The 21402-nt window shown below is 44.8% G+C and overlaps 1 protein-coding gene across 1 annotated transcript in view; it reads right to left on the bottom strand.

Moving 5' to 3' along the window:
• MARCHF4 (membrane associated ring-CH-type finger 4) overlaps nt 1-19937 on the bottom strand; it is a 93786-nt gene extending 73849 nt beyond the window's left edge. Inside the window, exon 1 of the mRNA XM_058809885.1 lies at nt 19479-19937. Coding sequence (XP_058665868.1) covers nt 19479-19937 — 459 coding nt within the window. The remainder of the gene's footprint in view (nt 1-19478) is intronic.
• Between the last annotated feature and the right edge of the window lie 1465 nt (nt 19938-21402).

Genomic DNA, 21402 nt, shown 5'->3' with positions numbered 1-21402 from the left:
CCTGACTAACCCAGATTGTCAATCTCTCATTTGTGCTGGGGGAGTATTTGGGCACTAAGAAAGATATCTCTGAAATTGCAGCTTGCAACCACCTCATACAGCCCTTCTTCCAAGAATGGCCAGAAGACAATTCCTCCCTGAGCTGGGAACAACTTCAGTGTCACTGGGGAAAAACTGCAAAGTGTGTAAGAACAAAAATGGCATGGCTTCATGCCTAAAAGTGTCACTGGCTTTCTTTTTCCTTTTACAGAGGTAAAAGGGACTCCCTCCTGGGACAGATATTCAGATGTCAGGCCAGGCAAGGAGCTTGTTTTCTTGAAGAGCTGAGCTTGAAGTTTGCTTTATCTCCGGGCTGAATATAAAATAATCCCCTTTAAATTGCTGCAGAGTATCTTCAAATGCCTTATACTTCATTGTTACTAGAAGTTGCTAAGTTCTTGGTATTGGGATGCAATTCTGGGCACAGTTTATGCCTAAGTCTGTGTTGCCATCTCCCCCTTCCTACCGCCCTTCCTGTGTGTGCTGCCCTGCCCCATTACCACTGCTGTGTTGGTGACCAGGTGGTCAGATAGGGGAATTGATTTTAAAAAAAAGCTAATCAGAATTAAAAAAAAAAAAAAATTGGGACCAAGACCCTGGCTGCATGGTCCCTGGTGCTAGAACATGGAAAGGGTTGAAATGCAGAGCTGAGGCTGCTGCTCATTATAGCTGCAAGGTCTTGGACTGGCTCCGCTTGCTCACGAGCACACATCACCAAGACACTGGACAGTCACCCTTACCCTCAGGAAAGGTCTGTAGATAAGACTTTACCTTCTTTCAATGACACTGACTTCTCTTTCAACTTCAGTGATACCTCCTTCCTTCCCTTGGGAATGTCCCTGCTGCTCCTGCCTGAATCCTGTGCAGGGAGACACCATGTTGGGAAGACAGAGTTCCTGAACTGACTTTAGCCTGACTGTGCTCACCCTGGATGTTCTGCCTTCCAGCACTGCATGTCTTTTTGCATGCAGCCTTTACCAAGTGCATCTCCTTTGTGCCAACCATCCCCCTCCTCATCCATCCCCCAGCAAGGTGCCAGTCTTCATTAGCAGAGGAGTGTGGGGTTTGCTGACATAATTTCCCAAGCAGTCTGTCTGAATACACAGTTGTAGGGGAGCAAAGGCACTCCAGGTCTTTGCTCACTGTTGTGAGCTGGGGCACTTGTGCTGGCATTGCCAACCTCAGCAGGGGTAGGGGTTCCCTGAGGGCTGAGCTCCTGAGAATTTTCTCTCAGGACAGTTGCAGAGAAATATCTATATCCATACTATGATCTGTCCCAGCCCCTGCTCTAGAGGGGAATCATTGACTTAGAAGCTTCAAGGACATTGACTTTTCTTTATTATAAATATTCAGACATATAAGTGTCAGAGGGAGATGCAACTTTCTTAATCATTCCCAACACTATTAACTAGACAAATAATGAAGAAATTAATTAAGCAAAAGAAAAAAAGAGACTGAATACCTGGGAAAGTGTCTTGACACTGAGTTGCCTTATGATAATCTCTGAGTGACTTGGGGGAGGCTGTGGTACTCCTGGCACATGGAAATAGGTGTAGAAAAGCAACAAGAAAAAGCAGTGGGAGCAATGTGTAGGTGCTGCAAGGTAGGAACCAGGAAGGAAACAACAAGCCTTCAATATCTATGACACAGCTGGAAGACTGATAGATTCAACCAGCTCAGATTTTTTAAAAATCCCAATAATGTAAATTCCTTAAGTACAAGCCAAGCCTATGAATAAGATAAATCTCTTAGTCACTTTTCCAGTGATATCCTTCTAATCTCATCCTTCCTGAACGATGCTGCTCAGAGAGTGAAACACTTTGCATAAATGGGTTTGCTGCTCAGAGCAATCACTCATGCTTCCCACTCTGACCCCAGGATTATAGAAGTCCCCTGGATTAAGGCTGTTACTATTTAGAGTCAAGGGTGAGCCAGCTAAGCAAAAGCTCAAGGGAACTTTCATGTGATTGCAGCAGAGTGAGAAAAAGAGAAGGAGAAGTGAACAGGAGGCCACCACCGTCTCAGGGAATTGCATGTCCCACACTGGTGTTGAATTGTACTTCAAGTGCTTTACAAAGAGAAATGACCCAATAACAAGGAATTATCAACATGCACATGGGAAAATAATGAACAGTAACTCAAGGGTCAACCAAGCCAACTTTTTCTTTAAAAAATAAAGATGGCATTGAACTGATGGTGCCATTTGCAGAGATGCTGAGTGCCTTGCTTCCCATCAGACATCTCTGTCTGTTGAATAGGCCCAGCATCTTGAAATTCAGAGCCAAGGTCTGCTGACTCTCCCTCCCAAAACAGAGATTGGAAATGACCTGCTGAAGAGTAAAAAGTGATCTGAGGACCAGAGACACATCCCCTTTGCTCCCATGCCCAAGAAGAGTGGTGGAGCCACTTACATCCAAATGATGAGAGCCTCAGCACCATCAGATTCCAGATTGACTTAGGCCACTTTATGAAGGTGAAAAGATCATTCTGGACTCCAAAAATGGGAAAACCATATTGGCTCATACAAATTACACCTAGGACCACCATAAACAATTTGCCTTTTGCTTACTGTTCCCCTGTAGCACAGACACATGTGAGAACCGTTCCCAGTACTACTTAGGTAGCATATACTGTAATAAAGTATGTAATCCTTTAATATACAAGAGCTTTTCTTATAATCCATGCTTGTGTGAACCCAGACAACTATTTAATACATTCTTATCACACCAACAGGAAATAGTTTCATCAATTCTGACAGACACATGAATTTTCAGAAATGCCTGTCACACGTTCAATGCATCATTCCCCAGGAATTGCTCCCTTTCACTATTTCTCTGTGAAGACCCCTTCTGCTGATGCTCTCCCCTCCCCATAGGAGCTTCCAGCAGCAATTCCAGTTGGACGCTGTAAAATGGAAAATAACAACTTTTCAGAAGCCAGAGGATTCTTGCTGTTAGCAACAGCAGATTGGCAAGCCCTGTACATATTTCAGGATGCCCTGTACTAGATTTTCAGTGTTTTGCCAAGAGAAGGGTGTCCTCATGCACTTTCTGCCTGTGTTTGCAGAGCAGCTTTTCTGTGCTTTGGTTAATTAAAATACAGCACGTCTTGTGCAACTTTTGAACTCCATTTCTGTAAAAGATATGTGAGGCTGCAAGCTGTCTGTCACGTTATGCATGTCCCCCATGCCAGGACTGTAGCATTCTATTTGACTGTAAGTCATCTATTAGATGTAAGACAATTACTGTTTTTTAGTGAGTCATTTTTTCTCAGTAATGAACAGTTGTCAGTTCAAGTCAGCCCAGTGCTGGTGTCACTCAGTGACTTCAAGGCTGTGTTTAAAATCTCTTTTCTCCCACACAACAACTCACCACAAACAATATCACTTTTCCTGCCTTGTCCACTGGAGCTATTTTGCACCATGATTATCCTGATTAGCCAGGCCAACAGTGAGGAGCACTTGCTGCTTGAGCACGGAAGGAACTGCCCAAAGGAGAAGAGCTTGGCCAAGAAAAAGCAGATCACCTTCTTGACCCCATTTCATTGCTATATGCTTCAAATCCTGGCTGCATCTGTCTTGCTATAAAAATGTCAGACTGTCTCTAACACTTATTTTTGCTCATCACTTCAGCGTGGCCTTACTTGGCAACTTCTCCCATCTGTTTACTTCTCTTCAGTGTTGTGCATGCATTTCTGAATTCCTGTTTACTTATAATAACGTGAACACTCAGCATTTGCAGAGCACCTAGGTTGAAGTGCTTTGTAGATGAGCAAGGATTCCTTAAAGCATTCCTAGAAGCGAAGGTTTCCAGTCTGCTTTATGGAGGCATGAAAGGGTCCTGCGTACTCCATGTAGATGCAGCAGCTCTGTGTGCACTGGATGCCCTGGTTCCTGTATAATCAATGGGGGTCTAGTCAATGCTGACAGCAGAGCCCTGGGAGTGAGTCAGCGGAGCAAATGTAGGTGTCTGGCTCTCCAGCTCCGCTGCCTGCATTCGCTAGGGGCACGACTACCTACCTCAAGATGTTTTCCACTAAGAAATCATTGTGTGGGCATGACTCAAGCTCTTGATTTTTCACTGCCTAAACACCCAGTCCACATGCAGACACCTACATTGTGACACTCACATTGAGGTGTCTGCAATTCAGAGCTGTGTCCCACCTTGGTGATGTGCCCAGAATCACAGTTTGTTTACAAAGCTCAGACGAGAAGCTGAGATCCATGGTTGTTGCTCATCCACTTTCATTCACTTGAACTGGAAGAGGAGCCTCCTCTAGCCAAGCCATCCCAATGGGGGAAATATTCTAAATGTGTCCTCTCAGAGCCAGAGACCGACTCTCTACCTGGGCTGGGACCTGTTATCCAGTGACCCAGCTGCCACCCTGACTCTAAATTCTGGGGTTTGCTAATTCTGACCTCCTAGGGTGACTCTCATCTGAGAGGACTGTGTTAGCTGCTCAGTTCCCCACACCTTTTAGTTTACTTTTTTTTCTTGTGCAGAAAGGCAAAACCTGGCTCTGCAGAAAGCAGACATGCCCACTCCAAGCACTCATGGAAGCAGGCCATGTGGTTTTCCTCCATATCACATTGTGCCATTTGCTTAGCTATCTTCTGACATGGCCAGGAAGTTTTCTTTACCACTTGCATTGTCCAGCAAGGGCCCACTACTGTTTCACAGTCACAGCCCTGACACCCCAGTGTCAGAAATTACTCAAGCCTAAATCAAGTTCTGAACCATCTTCATATCTCGTATCTTTCCAGGTCAGCCTGCTTTCATGACCTGGTGAACTTACAGCTGATCAGTCAGATGGAAAGATCTTTTTCAGTGGATGGATACAGAACATTGGTAAGTGGATTGTAAAAAAACCACAAGACACAGAGGCCTGATCTGTGAGCTATTGTGATTCAGTACAGGTGTGATACACTGCAAATCACCGCACTGCACTGGCCGTGCCATGCACACAGTACTGGAGAAACAGAAAAGTGCAGATCTCTCACTACAAATGTACCAGTAACAGCAGAGAGCAGCTCTCCCCAGCTGGGAGAGCTCCTGGCTGGTGTGCTGTGATCCCAGCCCCATACAGCACACAGCAGAGTCCTCCAGAAAAGTGCCTCACAGCAGCTGGAACTGCTACATCTGCTCCACAGCCCAGATGTGCATCATGGCATCAATCTGCCCTCTGCAGGAAAACGTGACCCACAAATGACCATTTAATCTCCTCAATCCAATTTGGCTCAGCCACGTGGCATCTGCCTTGTCCCACCCTGCCACAAACACACGTACAGCCGATCCCTGCTCAGCCATGAGCGCTGGGATCAGCACACACTCACACACTGCAGCAGGGCTTGTGGCTGGCTGCTGCCTGGGGATCACACAGAACCTCTGAAGACAGAGAGGCCATGGATATGCTGATGGGAACCCAGGACCCTGACCCTCATGGCCCTCTGAGCATCTCATGAGAGCCCTGAAGGCTGTGCAGTCCAGAAGCAGAGCAGTGCACTGGAGATATTGATGCCAATGCTGCTGCGCACATTTCAGGAGGGAAGAAAAACAGCTCAAGGCAATGTAGACACAGTGATTTAAAAGGAAACAAGATTAAAGACAGTCACGTGAGCTCAGCTGTGTCCCAGCAGTTATGCCATATGCATTTATAGGTAGATGGATATCTGGCAAAGCTCCTTCTCTCTCCCTTGAATGGATATAAATCACAGGAAGGGCTGTGTCAGGGAGTACCAAACAGTATTGGCCAGGTGGACAGGGCAGTCTGAGAAAGGGGACTTGGGGTGAATTTTGTTCCATATTTGTTCCAAACATGTATAGGGCATGCCATATGGAGGGAAATCCTGATGGTTTTCCCTATCTCCATAGATTTGTACAGCCTCTTTTTGACTCGTCAGTATCTCTGGCATACAAATGGCTAACGGCCTTAGGAGCATTTACATATGGGGTAAAGACCTTGGCCTGCACTGATGGTTGTACAAAAATGCAAAACAGTTGTCAGTCAAAATGAGTTTTGAACTCAAAGTTGTTTCATTTCCAGCTGAGCAAATTTTGTCTCATTTTACAGGATACAGAGAGAACATACTCTCTTGTGCCTAAGCACTGCTCCTTGTCTCTGCAATACAACAGAACAAATAGGCTAATCAAGCCAAAATGCAGAGCATGCTGAAAAACTGGGAACATTCACAATGTAGTTAGAGAAGGTGAAAAATCTCCCCTGTAGCCTAAGAGGGCTGGTATTGCTGCTCCACTCACAGTGCTTAGGGACAAAAGATGATCTGGTAAGAAAAGACAGAGTTACATTGCCCTATTGGAGAGATGCCACCTGGAGAGGGATGAAGTTATAAATCCTGTGGAAGGAAACATACAAAATGGGGCAATGCAGAACTGGGATGCAAAGAAGCAAGGAGCTGATGAATGCCATTAGGCTTTTTTGGTGGCAGTGGGATTGCAGGAATGAATGAATGAATGAGGTTCCATCACAACCTTGTGCTGATCAGAGAAGCAGAGCATGTGTTTTCCAGCTTTCATCTGTTCCAAGAACATCCCCCTCCATCTTCTGTTTCATCACAAACCCAATCTCAGAGGCCTTCTCACATCCATTACAGAGAAAAATAACTCAATCCAACACAAACAGAAAGCAGAGCCATGCTATGGTAGAAATCCTGCCACCTTCAGAAATCACAACTTTTACCCCATACATTTCTGATCCTCCTAAACACCAGCAGAGCAGCTCAGGTACACAAACACACACATTTTTATGCCTTGTGTTTGCAAATAATCTCTGATGTGAGCTTACTGGACTGCTCTGTGGAAATCTATAAGCCTGTAGCAGCTTCTGCATCTCCTTTGGCTTACTATAGCAATAAGAACTTCTGAAGAGTCCCTGCAGCTTAGTTTGCTTTCCTACTGACAGATGCACTTTGGATGCCTCTGATCAAAGTTCCTCCTCTCATTAAGTTGCACAGAATTATTTCTGATATTCTCCCTGCCAGTCATGATCACTTAACTACAATCCTTCCCCTGATCACCTGGCTCTCCGCTCCAGCTGAGGTTTCTGCAGTGATGGAGTGACACATAGAGTTCTGCAGGCTTGAGACAGAGCTGCTGCCATCAGCCATCTACCAAAGCTGTTTCTTCAGGTTTTCAAGCAGTCCTAGGTAGGGCTGGATCAACATCCTCCCTTTGTGTGCTGCCTGAAGGGCAAGTCTCACCATCTGGCTGTGTGTGACCACCCTGTTGTGAAGTGCCCTAGAAAGAGGCTGACTAAAATAACAGATCCTGGACTGGGGTCAGTGGAGAAGCCTCTAAAACTTTTACTATACAGGTCCCTATGTTTCCCAAATGTACAGTTTTCTGAAATATTCCAGTATTAACTTGAAACTTGATAGTTCCACATCTGCTGGCAGATGGATCTTTTTCTTGCCTTTTTGTAAAGAGAATTAAAAGCAAAGACAACAGCAGAACCAGAAGGTCTCAGAGCAATGGAGCCAAACAGTGTGTATGTTCTCCCTGAATTGTACCTGGTGGTAAGATGTCTTTTTTATGATGTCTATGATGTCTAGTAGGAGTGGGCCTCTTATGACAGTTCCCCTCCATGGCATCACAAACCCAGTGTGGGGAATATGCCCCACTCAGCCACACATTTTCAGACAACTCATAAGAGCTTAAGAGTTCTGCAGCCCTTTATTTTATCAAAGGTGGCTGGATTTGACAGAGAAGTTTAAATGTCACTGAGTGTATCTTGTGAACTTATAAACAGAACTGACACGGATAAGTACTGATGCTTAGGGAAGCAAGTAAGAGAGAGAGAAGAGAATATTTTTCATTTCTATTAAAACATATCTTGGGACAGGTTTTAAACAGCTTTCCAGGCAAATAAATTGAAGACAGAAAGCAAAAATGGCCTGTAGAAGAGAGAATTATTGTAAGATTCCAGAAAGCAGCAATTGTAACAGAATGCTTGCTTGTTATGAAGAGACTAATGGCTGTTTTGGTAGTAAAAAGACAACATATAATAAATTTCTGCTATATTGCATATTTTTACAGATTCATAATTTTTCAAAATCTGCTTCTGTAAAGTTGAAAACCTTAGTTACAGATCTCTTTTTGCTCATCCTTCTGTTCAATTTAAACAAAAACCATTCTTGTTCAATCAAGGTTTTCTACAACCAGTATTTCTGTAAGACTCAGATTTGAAACAGAATCACCTCCTTGAGGTTTAGTGATTATTGGATCAAGAAGGGTCCTGGCTATGACAAAGACACATAACTGAGCTTTTGCTATTATTAGCAATGTTTGTTCTCATTCTTCAAGCTATAGATGGGCAGGTATTTTCTCTTGGTATTTATCTGACTACCATTACACAAATCTCAGCCCTTGTCCAAATCCACACAGGGCAGTTAGAGCAGAGATTTAATCCTTTCTTTTGCACAGCTCCTTCTAAAATCACTCTAAAAGCTATGGGGAGATCTTACTGCTGTCTTCAGCCACCTCATGGTACAGCAAGAAAACCAGACTCTTCTCAAAGGTATGGTTACAAGAGGAAACAGATACTGTTTGAAACACAAGAAATTATGATTATAAATCAAAAATACACCCCACATACACACATTTTTACTACAAGGGAGGTAAATATTAAATCTGGTGTCCAGAGACATGACTGGAATAACAGTCCCTGGAATTATCCAGCTCTGGATATCTGGAAATCTGATTTGGTCAGATCTGCTTGAGCAGAAGTTGAACAAGATGATCTCTTGAGGTTCCCTAAAATCCTAAAATATTCTGAGGCTGTGTAAGTTTATTTGACATGAGTTATAACTCAAAATTGTCACCATCATCTGACATTTACACTGAATGCCTGAGCACACCTTCAAAGAGAGGAAGCTCCTGTCTGGCATCACCAAGAAAAAGATGAGAGAGGAAATCTCATTAATAGCTGCAGGATGAGAAGGCCAAGAACTCTCCCACAGATTTCACGTAACTGCAAAAAGGGCAAGAAATTAATCATAAGGAGTGGGAAAGCTAATAACAATGACCCAACACGATCAGCTGGGCCAGGTCATGACAGTATAGCAAGCTGGACTTTATGAAAGAGTCCTCACTTCAGGCTATGAGGGCTCTAAAAATGTTTTTCTTAGAAATGATGTAGCTATCCCCTCTATGAAGAAAATTCTCCAGATGTGGGTTAAATGTAGGTGACAGCACTTCTGCTCTCATATGTCAGAGGAGGCTATGAACTGTTTTTTTCCTAACTAGCTGAATCCCATGAGTATTTTTCCAGGCTGAAAGTTTCTTGCTTTTAATCTGATGTGGAATAAAACTGTCTTCAAACACAGAACTTCTTCCATGAGGGAAATCTTCTCTGCCAGCTAGCCCAAGGGTTTTTGAAGCTGGTTTCTAAGGATGCACACAGTACACAGTTCTTTCTGTGACAGAAAAGACAAAAGTTGATATGCAAAGACAGTTTCAGTTCTCTGTTTCCCTAGATTTTCTCCTTGGGCACTCCAACAATTTCCCATTGTTGGAGACCTGAAAATCAAGAAGGGATATTTCTTCTCCAGTCCTTGCACTGCTATTAAGCTTCAAGCAGGAATTTCATTGAGGGAACTTATTTCACTGCTATTACAGAGAGGTTCAGACTAGACTAACCCAGTAACTCCCTCTGGCCTTGTAAGAATGCCTGCCTTGTCAATGTTAAGGAAATATTGGGGTTTTATGTCCTAAAATGTGAACTCTGTAGGGCAAGAAAAGCCTTTGCTTCACTTCTTGGTGCAATGTTTGACATATTGACATCCTGTGAAGGTTATCATAGTATTAAAATAAAGAATGGTCAGGAGGCCAGAAGCACCCATAACTCTCCTTCTGCCTCTTGTGGAAACGCTCTCTTTAATTACTTAACTGCTATTTCCCTCTGATACAGTATTTTATTATTGCCTACTTTTCTTCAATGCCCATTTGATCCATCTTAATGTTCTTTTAATATCACTTGGAATGGGATAATAATATTCTTGTACTTCTCCAGCACCTTAAGCCCTGATAGGTCCTAGTGTGCTTAACAAGGAGAAAAAGAAAAGGGAAGTGCTTAATTCATCAGACAGTGCAAGGTCATGCAAGACATCAGACAGAGAAGACAACTGATAAAACTAAAAGCACTGGGGTGTTTGGAGGGGCAGGCTTAGCCCATGGCCCTGTACTTGCAGGAAGTGCAAAGCATCCACTGAGCTTCAGTTCAGCACCTGCAGGAAATTGCCAGGGTAGGTGCTGATGTGATGTGGGTGAAGTGCCAGCAGGATTCCTGCAGCACTGATGCTGTGTGTTATGTCTTCAACAGATCCTTCCACATGGGCTTTTTTTAGGTCTCCCAAACGCTGAGAATTGGAGTAAAAAACTACACAGGATCTATCTGGGTAAGGACAGGGAATGCTGAAGGGTGTGGAGATGCACATGGAAGTTCTTGGAAAACCATTTATTTTATTAAGATACCAGTCAAAAAAGTGAGCTTCTTGGTTTTGACTCCACTGAAGCAGGACAATGCCTGTGCTGGGAAATTGGAGAGGGAGGGATCACAGTAATGAAAGCAAGAAATGAGGATCTAAACAAATGTCTGTGCAATCCTAGAGAAAGCAAATGAACACAACACGAGTACACAGCTGGGATATGAGAGAACGTAAGCTCAAACTGGGTGTAGGGTTAATGCCCCCAGTGACAGTGCTAGCACAAGAAGGTGCTAGGAGGAAATGTGAGCCAACCCATCCATAAAGTGATTGAAGAAGCAGGAGGGGTGGTGTGGGCAACATTTCAAGCATGACTGGCTAGAAGCCTGAAACAGTCAGGAAAATCATATTCAGCCTTGCTGAGAGTGGCTTTAATTGGGGCAGAGAGCAGATACCTGAACTCAAGGAATGAGGATCCATTCACCCTTCCTCCACGTGGCCTTAAGTAGGCAGGACCAGCCCCAGCTATATCTTACCTGTGGCAGTCATGGGATCCTTAAAGAAAAGCACAACTGCTCCTCCAGCCTTTTCATTCCAGCTCCGCTCAGGAGGCAAGGCTGAGCTCAAGTCATTACGGATCTGAAGATGCAACACAGTTAATGCTTATTGCATCTGCAGGCCCTCCTGTAAGGGGCTGCTACTGGGGGAAAATGGATGCAATTCAGTAAGGTGAAATGCAGCTCCTCCACCAGTGCAGTAATGCCAACTGCACAGAGCCAGGGTGGAGGACTGGCCAAGAAGCAGCTCTGAAGGACATGGAGATCATGAGCTGAGTAACAATCAATAATCATCTGCTGTTCCCTAAATAAATGAATAAATAAAGAGGGCGAACATTAGCCTGGAATGGATGATTTCTGCTACCTGTAAAGCAGGACTCAAAACCTTTCTGCCTCCTAGGCACTGACAAGGATTCAGCTGGATAATTGTTTCCAGTGCTTTTATAGCAAAATATGGACCATTTGGTAAGTGTAACACCAAGGATGATTAGTGTTCTAAAAGATACATCATAAAAGGAAAGGCACAATTGGGATTGTTTGGTCTAGAGAAGAAGCAGTGTTATGACTTCAGTTGTCACTTAAACTTGTAAAATCCTGAAAGGATGAATTTTCACTGTGTTTACTTGCAAATACTGGAAAATACCTTCAGTTACTTACTTATTGGGGAAAAAATGGAAAGGGCAAGAAGAAATGAGTGTCAACAGGAAAGGTGGGTTCTCCAACTATGCCCATCATTAAGAACTGGTTAGAACAGGCTCTGTCAGGATTTTGGACAGGTAGAGGGCACTGCCCCAGGCTTGGGCATGACCAGTGCACACATTAATAAACATAAGCTAAACCCACAGAGTACCAGAGGTTACAATGGCAATCCCAGGGAATGACTTGACAGAGGCCGTGGCCACAGGACTGTCTGCAGTGGGGACAAACACCTCAAAATGCTTGGAGCACTGCAACCCTTAGAGGTGCCTCTAGCACTGACTGACCTCTGAGCTAATGGCACATACTTTCTGCATGGGAAAGGTGACCTCATGGCCTCACATTAAACATGAACACACTGTCAATCAAGCAGACCTTGGTAACCTTCTGCTGAGAGCAACATGGCAAAGAAACCACAAGGGCCATAGCAGTGCTTGACCTCCAAACTGGCTGAATATCAAGTTTGTTTTCTCTGTCATGTTCTGCAAAGTTGTTTTGCTTATGTCTGTGACTCCATGGAAAAAAGTATGCCTGACAGTCCAGTTCTCCAACCAAAAGGGACATTCCCTGCAAAGTAACTCTACAGAGGAGACAAAACTTTCTCAGGGATCCCTTCAAGATACAACTACCCCATCCTCCATGGGGTTTACAAAGTCTTCCCCAAGCACAGCCTGGTTCCTACAATAAACACAAGGTACTAGATGTAGGAAATTATAATATGCAAACCTTTTTTTTTTATTTTGTATCATTCTCCCATTCTGTACCATCCCTCACTCCCTACCCAGGGAAGCAAGTTGAGCCTGTGTGACTGTTGGGAGTGATGTCACCTATGTTCCAAGCTGCACAGAGAGGAGGCTTGGATTTGATGGTACAAAGGCCATAGGAGAACCTGTGCAGATAGAGACAGATAGGATGGGTGAAACCAAGCTCTGATGTGTCAATTGGCTTTGGCCAAGAAGAAAAGAAGGAAGAGGAGGTGAGAGAAAACCACCCAAGAGTGTAAAGAACAAGAAATGACATGACAGAAGATGTGTGACAATTTCAGTATAGGGGCCTTGTCACTAGAACCAGTTTGCCTACCATGATTTTGCCTTATCTCATCACTTTTCACAGAGGGCCATGGGGACAGTCCATTCATTATCTGCATAGGTTTCCAGGTCCTGCTGTTACTTTCTTCACCACAAGAAAGTCATCACTCATCACTCTCCACTACCAAAAGGGTAATCTGTTCTCCTGTAACCAGTGATAAATCAGAAAAGGATAAAAGGTAGGTTGTGAAAAGATGGGGGAAGATAAGAAAGTCTTCAGCATCAAGCAATTCATTTTAGGTAAGCAATTCTGATTAACAAAGGAAAAGGAGAAAGATAAAAAGTTAACAAGCCATTCTGTAAGTCTGGTTTCCCATGGAAACCATATCATGATGGGGTTATTCTTTTTTTGTCTAATGGGATACACATTCCTATTACAGCTGCTGTTCCATCTGAAGCTCTCTCCTCCACGGACTCTACAGTGTCTAGCACAGATAATGCTGTAATCTCTCTCTCAGCAGGACATTTCTAGCTTTCCTCTTCTTCACCCAGCTAGTTTTCATGAAGCATACAGGAATTTGATGCCTTTCAGATCTGCACTCTCAGCCAGATGTGGCTGTCATTAGTAGGTTTAGAGGAGGGCTGATGAGCACAACCTGTAACAGCTCACACCATCACACGGCTTTATTCCTGTGGCAGCCAGATAATAAAGGGCTGGGATGGTCACAAACGTGGACCACTAACAATTACATTTTATTATCTTACTACAGGCCTAGCAGGAATGGAGATGTGCGGCAGGCACATAGGACACACAGTATCACAGATTTTTGGCACAACCATTTCTGACTTCTGGACTGTGCCAGCCTTGAATGCAAAAACACCGATGTGAGCAAAAGGCTGCCCCAGAGGAGGCCCTTGCTGGGAATGAATTTTTGCTAAAAAGACAACCTAAATGCAATTCAGTTTTGTATGAACAGAGCCCTTCCAGAGCCAAGTGTTGCCTTTGTGGAAATAACAGTGACTCTACAGATGCAAACAATGGAGCTACAAGCTTTTGCATTGCTTGTTCTGTCACTAACTGACATCAGCCACTGTTAATCATGGTCTGAAATGTATATTTAAGAAACAGTGACACATAGACAAGTTCCTTCATGAAGCCTTTTATACAGGGAAAAGTGAAAGAAAAGAAAAACTGCTGCTCAGGCTAACTAGTGGCACTGAAATAAATGGGTCAGGCATCAGAGTTTCAGCTGGCACAAAAGGTGAAAACCTTGTCTTCCAGAGCAATTAAAAGTCAATGGGATTAGTGGCTTTCACTATTATTTATAGAAACCCCGCTGTGCACACAACATTATTGAAATACAGGGGTCAGGTCCTTGCTACTGGATGCCTACACTTTTGCTGTTGAAGTTAATGGGAGCTTTGCCAATCAACTCTGTGGCAACAGCAACTAAATCTAAAATAGATGACATCCTGGGCTCCATTCAGTTGATGGCTCAAGCAAAGCTTTTGCCAAAACCAAAAATGTTCTGCCTGTACAGTGCGGATTTCATCCTGGGACAGGTGAAAGAGGAGAGGTAGCTACAGAGGTGTTTGTTAAGATTCAAAGATGGGAAGGCAGAGAGATGGACTGAATGTCACAGAAAGCATCCTCTTTCTTTCTTTCTTTTTCTTTCTTTCTTTCTTTCTTTCTTTCTTTCTTTCTTTCTTTCTTTCTTTCTTTCTTTCTTTCTCTCATAAATTACAAAATATAGATTGAAATCTAAATGGCTGCATTCCAGCATCTCATATTCTTCAGTTTTAGCAGGACTGGCTGTTTTCTAATGAATTATTCTCTTTCTAACAGCAAAGAAATGAATCCTGAGGGAACACACCTATGAAAAGGTCATGGATGGAAGCCTGCACTGTCATGTGATTCAGCATGTTTGAAAACAGTGTCCTGATGGTCTAGCCAGTTTGGACAGACCCTGTGAAGCACCAGCATCTGTATTTGCAAGTTTTCTGGGCTTTGGACATGCTTGTGATACTGGTTGCACAGTTGTTTCTTCTTCCACTCATTCATTATCATACTTGTGCTCTGAATTCTGACAGAGACTGTTTCTTTTCCTCTTTGTCTCACTCTAGTACTTCATTTTCCTCAATCCTGCAACATTGCAAATCAGAAATCAGGTATCCCAGACACCTCCTCCATTCCTCTGTGCTGCTGAGAGCCCAGTCTGTATACCAGCAGTATCTCCTGACCTTAGCTCATGCCTTCTCTGCAGACCCTACCACGCAGGGAACTGATGATGCTTTTTGCTCATGTCTGTACCAGGAAGAGGTTGAGATTCTCACCAGCTATTTCAAGTAACACAGGCCAATGACCAGCTGTTCAGTGGTACTGACCCTTCCCTGAACCTACACGGGGCCCCAAGAATGCGTGTTAGTCCAGGATGAATAATTTGAGGTCACTTTAATTCTAGAGAAGTCCTGAACATGGCAGATGCCTACACACTGAAGACATCAACTTACATGAGCATGAAATCCAGACATGCACCTGCAGGGGTGGATCTCACTGGTCAGGCACAGGAAGCTGGTGAGCTGTGGGGCAAGACACCAGCCCCAGGGCCCTGCTCCTAAGTCAGTCCTACCCTGGTCTCTAGACTGGCTTCAGATGTGAAGGATGAATTTTACTTTAAGAAGTGTTATCATTAATTGTGACAACTCTAGATATTCATAATAATCACATGGCTTTATAATACTTCATTAAACTTTAGCTCTTTGTTTGTCCTGCAGCAGGGAGCTCCACAGCCCAGTTACATCTCACATGGAAATGTATGTCTCAATATCCATTTTAAGTTATCTTCCCTTCCAATTTTCTTGAAGGTTTTCATGTTCTCCTATTAAGGAAGTGATGTCCCAAAAGTCTAGCAGGAAATTTGATGGGAAGAATAGTCTTCATCCAAGCATTTCTATTGAATACTAAGTCCAAGCTACCAGCCTGGAGGAAAGAGTCTACAATTCTCTCTGATCCTCCATAGCCAACTAAATCTATCACTATTGACTTTTCAAATCTCCATCTTTCCAGCATCTTTCCCCCAAAAAGAGAAAGAGAAATGCAGACTGAAAATGATAGGTAAGAAAAGACGTGCACACGCTCTTACCGACAATATAACAAGCAAACCTTGAAACACATGGCTTTCCAAATTATCTCAGTTTCATTTAAGAATGGTTCTCTATTTATTTCCAGCACAGCTGAAAGCACCACTTCTGAGACCCTAAACTCCACAGCACAGCTAACTCCTTGTGACGTGGGCTAAAAGTTTATCTCCTGATGCAAAGGGACTTTTCACCCATGTCTTTTTCTGGTAATCCCCACGACTTGCTTTCAGCTTGGAACCATATCAAATACTGTACAACATTTGTCAGAGAGGAGCTCATCTTAGTTTCTTTCTCTTGCAGAACATTGTCAGATATCCAGGAAAGCAGACAAAATTCTACAAACACTAAGCATTAACCAAAACAGAAGAAAATACTCCAGCATTTTTCTTCCTCACTTTCTCCCCAGAGCTTTGCTGCTCAATCCAGGGTCTCAGAATTTGCTGACACAACGGTGCAGGATGTTCAGTCATTGAAACCTTTGAAAATGCCAAGCAAGTCCCTGAAAGGAAATGCCATTGCCAAGAGCTGAGTTCAGTCCCTCAGCTTCAACCATGTTTAGCTCTCATTTTCAATGAAAGCAGCTGCCTTTTTCAGCTGTCAGACCTGAGCAGAGTTTGCCCTTCATGCCCTCAAAACACGAGCCCAGATGCTGTGATCCCCTGGTCATCAGATCCACTCTTTTCTTACCCACATCCCTGGTTTCTCTTGACTAACACGCAAGGATCAGAACAGTTTCACAAAAATGACTTTTCCTCCTTCCTATGGTCCTCAGCACATTTTTAAATGGAAGAATCAGCTTGTCCATAAGAGCCACAAACCAACATGAGGAGCTCAAAATATAAGCAATTCAGTAGCCTGAAGTATCATGCATGTTGGGCAATCATAAATTTAAAGCAAAAATCCCTACCAATTTTATTTTGCATTAGATACTAAACAAAACCTACTTGCAAAGCCAGATTACTGAAAAACCTTTTTGGCTGTTGTTTTGGTTGGGCTTTCTTTATATCAAAACAGGATTAAAACATCTTTTGGAGACTCACTGTCATTTTATCTGAGTAAATAAGCTTAGAGCGCCTAACAGTCGGTTTATAATGAAGGCTTTTGTTCTTGTTACTGTGATGCAGCCCTGCAAATTTGCCCACAGCTGCAGCAAATTCAGATGGTTTTGACAGGTAAATAAAATACTGTTTAGATCTGTCATTGTTATTAATCAGCAGAGTAAAGAAATAGCAATTATATTTTGTTTCCAAGCAGATAAATTTTCATCATGATCTTGGCAGGGGTGGTACAGAATAATATGTGCATCTATAACTTTTACAGTTGTGAGGGTCCAAAATATGAAGAGTCTTTGGTCAGCTGTTGAGCTGTAAAAAAAAAAAAAGGGAAATAAAGGCTAAACCAGTAATAAACACCATAACAAAAAGGAACAAGGAATGTGGGATTTAGCCCTGTTGGAGTTTTATTGACATAAGCACCAAATAAACCAAACTGCAGGTCTTGACATCAGCTGCACCAATTCAGTGCTCAGTTATTCTGAACTGTACTTCCAGGAAGCTGTGTCAGGATCTGGCTGTGCTTTCAAACCCCACAGTCTGGACCTCCATAATGACTTGTGCTTCCCAGCTGCTGCAGGGGCAAAGGTTTCAAATATTCCTCAAGCAATGCCAGTGAACAAAAAAATATTTGTGGAATAAGGTACTGCTCAAGGAGGAGTGGCAGAATACAGTTGCAAATATCTTATTGTATTGGTCAGAAACTGTGAGGATCAAAAAAGAGAAATCCTGGTGAAAGTGTTATGAGATGCCAGTCACATCTGCTCAGCTCCTCACTCAGGTAGGCTGGCAGATGGTCAGGAAATAGTCTCACTTTTACAATGCAACCTACACTGGTTTTCAGAGTGAAAATTAGCATCAATTATTTTCAAGCATTAATGTTCTCCAAAGAAGCAAGCTACCTTTTAATTCTGCTTAGGCTCTATTTGCTCTGACACGTAAGCCAATCTCAGAGGTGCCTACGTCTTGTGTACACAGGCAGAATGGCAAGCCAGGGAAGAGTACTAGAAATGTGGAATAATGAAAATTCCCAGGAAGTGAATTGCATGACTTCCAACTTTTAGAAGAGATGAGGACAAGAAAAGCAAGAGAAGAAGGTGTACGGTATCTCCAAAAAAGAATTATTTCCTCCACTCCCATCTGAAATCCTGTGGTGAAAGCTGTGTTTCACAGCTGTCTGCCAGCTGCATAAACCATTAGAGAAGGCTACAGTCCATAGAGCACTGAGCTGGGACCTATGGAACCCTTGGTACGACACGCACAGCAGGGCTGTGCATATTGGGATCGGTTGGTGGCAAGGAAGAATGGAAGCCCATTCCCCACTTTCCAGCACCCATACCACCATCCTCAAACCAACATAAGGGAAGGCACAATCACTGCATTACAGATGTTGGCAACTTGGGGAAAGGCAGGGCATGTGCCAGAGCATGGCCACTTTCAAATGAGCACTGGTTTTCTCCTTAGCAGAGCACGCAGGTCCATGAAGGGGAAAGAAAACCTGGGGTAAAACCCATTTTGCATAAGATTTCAACGTATCACCTTACATGCCAGAACCTGTGCCCAAAATGGGAATAGTCAAGTTGAACTTGGCAACCCTTTTTCATACAAGGATTATGACAGGTAATGAAGTTATCCTGAGTAATAATGGTTATCTGCACATATGGGCTTGATCTCACAAGAGGAGGTCTACAGCCTTCCTTGCACCTGCAAGCTGTGTCGTGTTAGGTACAAATGTTGCTGGGTGCATCTCTGTAAGGAAGTTGCCAGCCCTAAAATACATGAGATGCTTTTAATTGTCATTAAATATGGAGCATAATGCTCCAGGGCGGCATCTTATATTCTAGCATGGTTGCAGTTGTTTCATTCTTCTGTGTGGTGGAGAGAAACTTCACTGGCCTAACCTCAGTCTGTACCATGGAGCGCCTCAAGTCTGCATTTTCAGCAGGTACAATCACAGCTAGCTGTGTTTCTCCTGCAGATAGGGCAACTGGGAGCACGGGAGCAGCGGAGCACCTGCACAGTCCCTATTAGCCATCCCCTGGGAAACACTGAAGTGGGGCTGTCTTGTGCCACATGTTTTGTACAGACTCAAGTTGTATTTTTAAAAGCAAAGAGCACATTAAACTCCACCTCTGCATCACTTTTGGAATCATTGCGACTAGGTACCCACAAAGCAGGGAACAGCCTCCCTTGCTGAGGTGTGCTCTGCTCCATGAAGGTGCCAGCATGTCTCTCCTGCCATGCCACGGCTGTACGGCTCTCAGGCTGGGCATGAGTGCCCGGGGCAAGGCTGCCGGGAACCAGAAAAGGACGGAGCACGCTTCTACCCCACACCTCCCTGGGAAACACTACCGAGATGCAAAATCTGGAGCCCGGGGCCTGGGCAGAAGGCAGAGCCCCTCTGGTTTGGGCTCCTATTCCGGGCTACAGGGACAGCCCCTCAAGCAGCAGCAGGCCCCGGGTCCCTCAGGCCGGAGCATCGCTGCCACCGGGCCCGCCGCGGCCCCCACCGCCCGCGGTCTCTCACCTGCTCGGGCCCCTGGAAGCAGATCCTGCAGAGCGGGGTGCGGATGCCGCTGTCGACGCTGCTGCCCAGCGAGTAGCGGTCCTCGGCCTTGCCCTTGCCGAAGTCATCCGAGGAAGTGCTGCTGGGCAGGGAGGCGGGCGGCTCCCCGGCGGGGCTGCCCCACTCCTCGGCGGCCGGGCTGCCCGCGCCGCCGCCGCCGCCCGCCGCCCGCCAGCCGGGCCCGCGCCCCCCGGGCGGTGCGGCCCCCGCCGCCGCCTCTGCGCCGCCGGGCATGGGGAGCGGCGGCGGCGGGGAGGGCGGCGGCGGCGCGGGGGGTCTCCGCAGCAGGAAGACCTTCAGGTCATTGAAGAGCATGCGGCAGCGGCACTTGAGGAGGCCTTGGTTTCGCAACATCTGTCTTGGACGGAGGAGCCCGCAGCAGCAGTAGCAGAAAATGCCCGCGCCGGGTGGTATTAACATGTGCCTTTCCTTGGCAGGCGGGCACGGGGGAAAGAAAAGGGCAGGAGCCGGGCGCCCCGCGGCCGGGGAGGCTCCGCGGCGGCCGCAGTGCCGGGGGGGGCTGCGCTGGCCGCCGGGGAACGCACAAAAGCAGAGCCGGAGGGCGAGGGAGCCGAGTCCCCGGCAGCCCGCTGCGACCCGGCGGGGACGGCGATTGAAAAAAAAAAATCCACACCAGGAAAAAAAACGACTCTGTGCTGCCGAGGGATCCTTTCCCCCCTCCACAAGTTTGCTTAGAAATCAGCGGGAAGAGGAAATAAATCTCCCACGCCCGAGGGTCCAGGGGCGCAGGCGGCGGTGTCGGGAGAAAGCCCCCGATCAGCTCTCGCAACTCCTAAGCCTGTAAAAAAGAAGGGTCCACGTCTCCGGTGGGTGTGGGGAGGAGAGAGAATATGCTTCTCTCGACAGTATTTGGCATCTCAAGTAATTTTCCTTTTTCTTCTATTTTATAATAATTTTTTTTTTTCAATTAAAAAATAAAACCCGATCACACGATTCCCGGTGTGCATCCAGACAAAATAGCAGCTGGTCTGGCTATCAAAATGCAAAATTGGTAGCTGTTGTTATTATCAAAATTGCCTCTTTGACAAAAAAGACCTTCACATTGTTTGTGGGAAAACACCCTACGTTTTCAACACTGTGCTCCCAGGTGGCTTCAGATTTTACCGTTGCCTTTAAAAGATTTCATTGTATTAAAAGTCCGAAAAGAAATAATTAGCATTCAATGAGCTTAATCCCAGATGTACTGAGACAAATATATTTTTATATATATAATATATATATATATCATATATATTTTATATATATTTATATATTCTGACCTTCTCTATTCCAGCAGCTGTCTGGACCACACACACAAAAAAAATATCAGGGCGAAATTGATGAGGGAAGGCGGCTGTATTATTCCCTAAGCTGTTACCATCCTGGACCAAAAACCCACGTCGAAATCGGATCTATTCTTCGCATGTAATTGACCGGGGAAACGTGGATCTTACATGGTCACGTTTCCTTTCCTCCTTTCACAAAACAGGAACGTCATCAAACGCATTGGCAGCTTGTACAGACCATTGTGGATGGCGAGGCGGTCAGGGCTCTATCAGCAATTGCAGGGACCTCCTTTTGATGCATTGGACGAGGCTCCTTCTTTCTCTCCTCCACCGTCCCCACCTTCATTTTCCTCCCCTTCTGTCCTCCTCCTGCTCTGACTGTTGCTCTCTCTCACAGGCATTGACATTCAACCATCGCAAGTCTGTCGCACTCTCGCTGGCAGGGAAAAAAAAAAAAAAAACCGAAGCAGATAATTCTCTTCTTCCTCCTAAAAGGCTCGGATGGAGCACAATGCGCCAGACACATGGGGCAGCATGGCTTATTTTTCGTGCGGTTCCTACCGCTTTGGCAACATCGAGCTGGTGTGTGCGTGTGTGCC

The sequence above is a fragment of the Ammospiza caudacuta genome, chromosome 8 (assembly GCF_027887145.1).
Source record: "Ammospiza caudacuta isolate bAmmCau1 chromosome 8, bAmmCau1.pri, whole genome shotgun sequence".
Classification (NCBI taxonomy): domain Eukaryota; kingdom Metazoa; phylum Chordata; class Aves; order Passeriformes; family Passerellidae; genus Ammospiza; species Ammospiza caudacuta.
The sequence above is the reverse complement of the archived record's forward strand: the minus strand, read 5'-3'. Positions and strand labels throughout refer to the sequence as shown.